At 37.7% G+C, this 9,468-nt stretch overlaps 1 protein-coding gene across 2 annotated transcripts; it reads right to left on the minus strand.

The window, feature by feature from the left end:
* Nucleotides 1-9,468, minus strand: wdr1 (WD repeat domain 1). Of its 2 annotated transcripts, none has more exons than XM_078247952.1 (15): nucleotides 9,336-9,468; nucleotides 7,995-8,116; nucleotides 6,956-7,046; nucleotides 6,713-6,860; nucleotides 5,918-6,098; nucleotides 5,015-5,092; nucleotides 4,675-4,755; nucleotides 4,190-4,423; nucleotides 3,603-3,692; nucleotides 3,245-3,399; nucleotides 2,586-2,673; nucleotides 2,320-2,430; nucleotides 1,978-2,151; nucleotides 1,699-1,843; nucleotides 1-852 (listed from the first exon to the last, which is right to left on the minus strand). In XM_078247952.1, the coding sequence occupies exons 1-15, from the start codon at nucleotides 9,349-9,351 to the stop codon at nucleotides 746-748; spliced, it is 1,821 nt and encodes a 606-aa protein (XP_078104078.1). In that variant the 5' UTR covers nucleotides 9,352-9,468; the 3' UTR covers nucleotides 1-745. The 2 variants fall into 2 exon arrangements, with proteins under 2 accessions (XP_078104078.1, XP_078104079.1); XM_078247953.1 differs by having other exon boundaries at nucleotides 3,245-3,396; nucleotides 3,600-3,692.

Below are 9,468 nucleotides of genomic sequence, written 5' to 3' on the forward strand. Positions count from 1 at the left end.
TGCATAAAAAGTTTTTATTATTATTATTATTCATGAATTACTTCCACCTTGGAAGGAGATGCATAAAGACATGGGGAAACAAGTAAGTGCGACAAGCATAGTGGGCCCAAACAAAAACACAGCATCAACACGGGACCTTCAACTAAACAGACAGCATCTTGATTGTATACATACTGTTCTTTCAGTTCCCATTATTGCTCCCGAGTCCAACAGTAAGAATTGTGAAACATAAAAGCATGAAACCTAAGACAAAGCAAAACACCCAGCCCTTTAAAACCAAAAGGTTTCATTTCTTTCAAACATGATTTTGTTGATTTAAAAAAAAGAAACAAGAAACTCGCTTTTAGTTTATCCATTAAGTTAGGATGCATTGAGCCAAACCATAAACAAGGATTTTGGTTTAAACTGAGTGAAAGCTATTACCTATGGAATGTTGAGGTTACAAATATTACTGTGGGTCCATCAAGCTTAAAGAGATGTAAAAGAACTCGTGGTTACATCATATATATCAAATATTTGTCTCTGTGTAAATTGAGGTTATCCGCATGAAAGAGACGTGTCTTGGATTATTTTTTTATGGGCGCTTTCCCCAGCCTTATCAATTTACAATTCAGATGTTTAAAGACAGCATAGAACACCATGTAGATAGTGAAAATACAGTTAAAAAAAATGAAAAAAAGAAGGAAAGATTGAATTCTACAGTAGTCCTTGTCCCTGGAGATCTGGATGTTTGTCTGCTTGCAGCTCAGTATTTAACAGTCCACTGCTTGATGCTGGCATCGTGGGAGGTGGTGACTAGAGTGTGCTCATTGACCCAGGCCAGGCCACTAACATGGTGCAACCGGTGAGTGTCTGCAGACATCAAAGCATCAAACAACCTTGTTACAAAAAGGTCTTTGGCAGAGAAAAGTATTACATTAAAATACTAATATTTGCAGCAAAAATACATTTGTTCAACAATCCATACATACTGAGCTATGTCATTTTGTCAAGTTATAATTCTTGATCTTTATAAAATCAAACCCTGTTTTTTGATACAATTTATTGTCAGCATTTTAATGCAATAGCCATTTTATGTATTTATATTCTGTAAGAACCTCTCTACATTATTTTCATCATTAGTGGCAGAGTCCACTATTCCAATGCTGGCTTCATAGGAAATGATACATGCATGTAATCCTACTGTTGAAACAGGAAACACTGAGGCTGATGTCCTTACAATAACATTTCAATCTCAGTTTCCTACTGCTGCTACAGACCCCATGCCTCCAACTACACAGCAAAGTCACCAACTTCACTGTGCTTTTCTGGTGTGTGGAAAACTTCTTGCACAGCATGACACTAAATCAAGGCATCACGTCATTTTTAATGACTCATTTATCCAAACAACTTGAGCTTGTTTGGCTGCACTATGAACAAATACACGGGTTGCTTTTCAGTTTTATTTCTGACAAGGTAGCTGCTCGAGGAGTCTCTGCAATAGTAATAAACCACAATTGCTGTTACTTTAAGCCCAGCTACATGCACTAAATGCATGATTTATCTCAGCTCAAAATGTCCTGTTGCCTTTTATTTTGCATGTCTGGAAATTGTTGCAAAGTGGATTTATATAGCTCAAACAGAGCAACTTCCACATCTGTGTATACCTGTGTGCATGCCAGGCATAACTGAATGCACACGTGCATGTGTATGGCCTACCTGCGAGCTTAATCCTGTTGTCCGGATCACCAACTGTCCAGATAAACACCATCATGTCCATCCCACTAGTCGCAAAGTGCTCATTGTCAGGCGACCAGGCCAAAGCCACAGTTCTGGCATGGTGTCCGTAAAACTCATCTTTGACCTGGTGAAAAAAAATAAGAATTTTTTATTTTATTTTTTTTTAAAAGAGACAATGACTATAATTTATATAAAACCGCTATAGACACTGGATATTCAGCAATCCACAAAATATACATAAGACAGACAAATGTTTACCGAGTAGCCGTCAGCCACAGTAAAAGTTGTGGCAACTTTCTTATCATCTATGGCAGCCAGATAGGCTCCATCATTAGAGTAGGCCATGTCTGTGATCGCCCCTTTAGCCTCGATAGTTTTACCCTGGTCCTTCAGAGTGTTGCCCTGAATGGAGTACAGACGGATTTTTCCATCCTAAGGAAAAAAAAATAGGTGTGTGATGAAGAGTGTCATTTCCTGTAATGGTTACACACCAAGAAATGCTGATTTTTTTTTTCCCTTCCATGAACTCAAAAAGCATTTTCTCAAAAACAGCGAAGCGGACTAATCTCATGTTTGGTGAGATCTAAAATTTCCACTTACTGCTCCGCCCACAACAGCAGTGGTGCCCCCAGGGTGGATAGCTCCAACCTCTGGTTCATAGTCAAGATTGTCCAATGTGAAGACTTTCTTCTTATCTTTCAGCAAGACAATCTAGAAAAAGCAAGAGATGAGGAGTGATGCCACCAATATTAAGACACCAAAACTTTAGAGGGTTAAAATAATGGGTGGGTGATATGAAACCTTGAAAATGCAAAAAAAATGTGTTCACAGGGGAGACATTGAACTAAGCGAGGTAAAGGCTTTACCTGTCCAATGCACACAGCCAGGGACAGCCCTCCTGCTGCTACAGACACACTTTTAGGCTGGAAATCCATCTTCACCACATCAGAGGCACTGAAAACCACCGGTTAGGGTTATTTATATGATAACTAGGCATTGTAACATTTAGAAGAGGACCCTAAATGGAATCCTGAAAGCCAATATTAAGTTTAAGGTACAAGGACAGATATTCCAATGACATCTAAGACTTAAAAATGTTAACATATAAATGGACATAATAATAATAATAACAACATACAGGCTATGATAATCCTAGTGTTGGACTGTACATCAGTTCATTTTTATATTTAATTTTTTGAAATGCCATTTTCCATGCATGTACTATTAAAACATTCACTTTGATACATGTCAAAACATTTTTCTTGGTATTGTGAATGACAAAGAAATGTGTATAAATACATGTTCTACCCATACATTTGTGACAGTGAAGTAACAATATTAAAAAGGAACAGATCACCAACAGTCATAATAAAGCTTAATTCAAAACTTAAGTGTTTTCTCCCAGACCACTGCCCTGCAAAGACTGACTTACATTATTTTTACTAGACAAAATGCAGAACAACACAATCCCCACTAAGTTCATACCATAGCTGTTATCTGCCCAGCAACACGTAATGAACCCTACCTGTACTCCGTCTTGTTGATGTTGGTGTAGCGCAGTGTATCATCCATGCTGCATGTCACCAGCTCGTTGGCTTTGTCGGTCACCATCTTGCTCACCTGGTTGCTGTGGCCCTTCCCCGAGAAGCAGTCGTTCTCTCCAGTTTCTGCATCCCAGTAATGTGAGGCATTTGTTAAGGGGACAAAAAAAAAAAATCTACTGTAGACATGGATAGTTTACATTGCAGGAAAGTGGCAATGAAGTGCAAAAGTGAAGCCACTAAGAGAAAAGATTAAAAACAACATCTGCCAGAGCAGTTTTAAATGATCAAAGGTAATCTACATACAGTAATAAAGAGCACTTTTTAAATCAATGAAAGGATATTAATGTGTCCATCGTGACTCCCTGAGTAGATGTATGGTCGCCCGTCCTTTTTGTGAACTGTCAGACACTGGATGGATTTGCTGTGACCCTGTAGGATGAACAAATACATGTTTTCAGATTTACTTATAAAAAGGGCACATAAGAACAGTTAATGTAGAATATTATACATAAAATACACTTTAATACATCAAATCTAGTCTTGTGGCTGAGTCAGTCCACTACACGCTGACATTTTGAGGGGGTGGAAGTTGGTTGAATGAGAAATTTTTATTTATATATATATATATATATATATATATATATATATATATATATATATATATATATATATATATATATATATATATATATATATATATATATATATATATATATATAAAATTTTATTTTCCACAAATGCCAATACACATTTGCAAAATTCTGGTTATTTATCTTCAATATTAACAGGTTTTCAGCAACAAGATTAAAAGCAGCCATTTTTTTCAAATGTTTTCCCCACTTAAAAAAAGAAGGTAATATGAACTTTAACACAAGGTTTTATCATCATTATCAAGAAACTCTATCTATCCAGGTAAAGAGTCTGACCTTGATGGTGCGTATGGGCCGGCCAGGGTTGTTCTTGTCCAAGTAGTTGATGTATCCCGACAAGGAGATGGTGAGGAGGTGGTCTTTCTGCCACAGGCAGCCCAGCTGCTGGTCTGTCACATCAGTGCCCAGGTTGAAGGTGGTGACGGCCATACCTGCACCAACATCCCAGAGTTTCACCGTCTTGTCCCCTGAGGCAGAGATCAGTTGGGAACTGTCAGGGCTCCAGCTGACCTGGAGGATTTAAAGCACAGGGGCATTGAAAGAATGACGATATTAATATGCATGTAACCCAAGTTGCAAATGTTGTGTTTGAAGACTGTTCAAGTGCCCGATCAATGTTTACTCAATGACAGAAACACCAACGCTATCTAGACAAAGAATTATTATTACTAATACTAGCTCTTCTGATAAACAAAACCCATCTAGCCAACCACCATATACTGAATGTGGTGTATTCTTTTTTCATATATATAAAAACTTACAGCATATACTCCTCCTTTGTGGGCCTTCTCTCCACCCAGTGAGCAAACACGCTCACCATTTGTTCCATCATAGACAAATATCTGTGGGAAATAATACTCATTAGGAAGACGAGGAACATTTCTTTTTGTACACAACTACATTTTTGTGATTCTTTCTCTTTAAAAACCTGCCACTTAGGTTGAGATAGATTATTTTTATTATTTCTGTAAACATCATAGTGATAGTTACTTAGATTATTTTAACAAAAGGTAATCTTACTTTAAAAAAAAAAAAAGTCAAAAAATGTTGACATGGTCACATGGCCACACCTGGTAAGCCTGGTGTAAGATGATAACTCACCTGGCCATCAGCGCCAGCTGTGACAAACCGACTTCCATCTGGAGAGAAACGAACACAGTTGACAAACTGGCTGTGATCCTTTAGCAGTCACCGGGAAGACAGAAGGGAAAAACAATAGAGGAAAATTATCCATTAAGAAAGATTGTGCACATTAAAATACACTCTATATATTTGTATTTTATTTGGCACAGTGTTTGACTTTCAATCTATCATCGTATATGGCATGACATACTTCATAACATGTGTCACATAAGTCAAACTTGAAAGTGGAAAAAAATAAACATTTCTCGTTCTCTGACAGACAGACATGCATAGTCCTTCCTCATTTTAGACCATCAGGGCTGAGATGAGACACGCAACTATCACAATTGAGGTCAGCATTAAATAATGGTTTACCTTATAAAAGTATAGCACAACTGCAGACTGAAATCTAAAAACAGACCACAAGGATTTTTAAGTAGAGGACAACATTTAGTGATCAAAAGTCTATTACATGTTTCTAGCAGGGAAGGTCTGCTTTCAGAATGTGGCTCACACATTCTCCAAGAAATGACGGAGGAAGTGGGTTACGTAACAGACAAACAAGGCAACACTGTCAAAAACCACCAGGGTGTGACAGACTTGAGATGACCAATGGGCATTACAAATAAGACAGCTGGTTCAAAGTCACAGAGAAATTCCTTAATCCACTACTATGTCTGCATTTGTTGAAGGCCAATATTTTGTTCCTACCAAGACTGCAAGCTGAAGAGGGCTTTTAGCCTTCGGTTAATCTGATAGGTCCAGCAAAATAAGCTTGGCTCCAAGTTTAAAACCCAAATGCCCCTTTCCAAAAGCTGCACAAAAGGCCTACGGGGAGAAAAAAAAAAAAAATAAGAAGCAAATGTTATCTCTGCAACTCACTCGTAATGTGAACTTGAACTTGAAGGGCGGCCCCTCGAAGAAGGACCCACAGGTGTCATCACTGGCAGTGGCAAGGCGGTAAGGGCGTTTCTGCCTTATGTCAACACTGTTGATTAATTTGGCATGGCCAGAAACTTCCCCCACTGAGGAGCCAGAGTCCCACAGGAACACAGCTCCAAACCTACAGCAAGAGATAAACATGCATACAATCGTTTCGGGTTTCTGTGAGGTCTGAGAGAGGAATAAAAACAACAAAAAATATCCACAAGTCTCCCAGGATGAAAAAAATTATTTTTATATATATATATATATATATATATATATATATATATATATATATATATATATATATATATATATATATATATATATATATATATATATACACACACATACACACACCTTATGCAGAATATTGCTTCATATCGACAGTCTCACTAAAATATTAATAATGCTATGTTTTTGTTTTGTTTTTCACAATTGTATTGATGGACAGTTGCCCAACATATTTGATAAGACAAGCAGTGTGCTGGAGGACTGAATGTGTCTTTACTGCTTAACAGTGATGTACAGTAAATAGCATTCACTGCACAACAATTCCATTTTGTACAATATGACATCAAGCAAGACAATCAATAATAATTAAGATACAATTCAATCCAAACACCAACTTGTAATGTTAAACATAAAATTATCTAAAAGAAAACAATGGACTTGTGTCCAGTGAAGAAGCTTCTCATGAGAGCTGGTCATGCTGCTCTGAGTTTAATGAGGTTAACAACCCCTCATACTCACTTCTCTCGTCCGTCCCCAACAACAGCAATCCTCTTGCTATCCTCAGTCCATGCAATGTCCTTGATCTTGCCTGAAATAGGGGTGTACTCGTACTTGAGAATGTGCTCCTTCTGGGTGGTGTCCCAGATACGGATCTTTCCTGATGCATCTAAAAGGATTTAAAAACAATTTATTATAGTATTACCATTACTGTGGTAACTATACACACATTTGTTGACATGTATTCATCAGTGGGTGGTTTACCTCCAGATGCAATGTAGTATCCACTGGGGGCATACTTGGCAACAGTAACTGTATGGGCATGTTCAGTGTAAATGTCTGCAATAGCCGGATTCTGTAAAAGACAGGAAATGTGAGACATCAGCAGGTCTACGACTGACACATTAGGCAGTTCCCTCCTAAATTAGTCAAATGGAAGAATTCTGTTTCATTTGTTAACCTAGACCTTATTTTCAAGACACACACGCCCCTTTGCTGCATGTCATCCCCCATCTCTCTCCCCTTACACGTCTTAAACTGTCCTATCAAAGGCCTAAAAATGCCCCCAAAAATCTTGTTGCCCAAACTGTCGCTTAAAAATCTTCATTAGATTTTGTTCAACTGCTTCCTGGTTAAAGAACAATTGAATACCAGCTCAAAATCTTATTTTTGCTAACCTCCGGTGTTTGAAGGCATCACCTTGCTGTTAAACTCAGTGTTCAATACACCCTGACATCACCCATAGGTGTCGTTACAGGTGCAACAGATGCCGCGCTCCATTTGACCCATGTTCTATGTGGTGGCATGGTGCAGGTGGCGAATGATCAATGATCTATCAAGCAGCAGGTAGCGGGGATGCTGTTGTACTTGTTATGACTTCTTGTTGAGGATGACTTGTACAATTATCCTAGAAATAGTTCAATGTAAGGAAGTGCAAAATTCTAACCATGCGAAACCATTTATATGCAACAGACAGCTTGCAAGTGTTGGCAGAGACTGAGCAGTATAATTTCAACCAACGCAAACCGACATTATGCCGACTGGACATTGAAGTGCACTAAGAGCACACTTGTGACCACACCTAACACAGATGCTCTCGAGGATCTGTGTTGCTTTACTCTTTAAAAAAAAAAAAAAAAATTGGACTCACAGAATTCAATCCAATCAAAGCAATTCACTGTAATCTGTGAGTAAAATGTCATCATGACTAATATGAATAATGGCCATAACAAGACCCAAATTTGGATAAATAAATAACATGCAACACTTGTTAAATATGGCTTTTAAAAAAGATGAACATTACTTCAATGTTCCTGATGATGACACACTTCCCATTGGTATACAGGAAGTTGTTGCCTTTGGGATCACCGCCAATCACTTTTGCAACTCCCCTCTCCATCTGTGGGAGACTGGCGAATACATGTTCTAAAAAAAAGTAGACATGACAGGCAGACGGATAATGAAATGCATTTAAAGTTAATTCAGTTTAAATGAGCATACACTGAAAAAAAAAAAAAGCATTAAACCGAACTATTTAATAAGGGATTGACAGACAGCATTACATTGTACATCTCGGGCTACATGAGTTAATAGAGCCTGAATTCTTGCACTGCCTGGATGATGTTTGTTTTTTGAAAAAAAGATGGTAGAAAGACACATGGAAAGGAAATACTGTACACAAATGTTATCCTGTGTGCAAAAAAAAATAAAATATATATATATATATATATATATATATATATATATATATATATATAAAAATAAATAAATAAATAAAATAATAATAATAGATATAAATGCATTTCCTGAAATTGTGCCTCATCTCTTTTGGCATTTTGTGGCAAGAGGTTTCCAAGAGTTACTGATAACTGAATGGTTGATGCTTTATTTTGTAGCTGTAACGTTAATGTTTGGGTTCTTCGCTTTTAACATAAAAAAAATAAAATAAAAACTTACATCATCACTCTTATAATTACCTTGGTGAAGTTTTATATACATAAATTCACCAACAAAAACCATCCGCTGCTGTTGTTTACCATGAAGAATGGGAGAAGTAACTGAAACCCATTAAATCTTACACTAACAAGAAAGCTGTTTCCGCATTGGCTCTAAAATCTATATTTCTGATTGAGCATATTCGCTTTCATGTCCACCAGCTCGACATAAAAATGGCAGCCAAAAACTCTTTACTTCATGCTTATTCAGCAGGCACAAACCATGTTTCTGTTAGCTACTTCCCAAACAGCAGTTCCTGACTATCATCCAGCCTCTGTCTGGACATGTCATAACAATGCGATGTGAGCACAACTATTTTCTATGACTGATTTTAGCTCAACTAACGTTAGCTAACGCTAACTTAAATGAGCAGTCTGTAATGTGCTGCATTTTGAGCCAGAGCATATCCACAACAAACCCGTGCGTATCACTCACAGGTGTATATTAAATGTGAATGAATCGTCGCGTCGGGATTTTGTCTTTAGTATGCAAAATGAAGTGTCAAAATCATGCAGCTATGGGCGAGGCTAGCTAGCTACGGACTAACGTTACCTGTCTGACTCGCTCTATCCGCTGAATAATGTCGCCAAACAAAAGAGTTTCATTGCATTATCTCTCCGCCGTTGCCATTGAAAATAAACAGACTTACTCAGTTCAAGCGACATTTTCCCTGCTGGTCACTTTCTTAACGTTACTCTTTACAAATGAATGAAACAGTTGAGCTCCTCCGGCTGTGCACTCCCTGATCACACAAACACGGAAGCGAGTGCAGCTCTCCTTCT

Source organism: Sander vitreus, chromosome 4, assembly GCF_031162955.1.
Source record: "Sander vitreus isolate 19-12246 chromosome 4, sanVit1, whole genome shotgun sequence".
Classification (NCBI taxonomy): Eukaryota; Metazoa; Chordata; class Actinopteri; order Perciformes; family Percidae; genus Sander; species Sander vitreus.

Excerpts from the sequence above, each read along its gene's own strand:
- wdr1 (XM_078247952.1), bottom strand. Across the intron at positions 6,861-6,955 it reads ATACTACATTGCATCTGGAG|ATGCATCAGGAAAGATCCGT; the intron begins GTAAACCACCCA and ends AAATCCTTTTAG. Across the intron at positions 6,099-6,712 it reads GTTGGGGACGGACGAGAGAA|GTTTGGAGCTGTGTTCCTGT; the intron begins GTGAGTATGAGG and ends CTCTTGCTGTAG.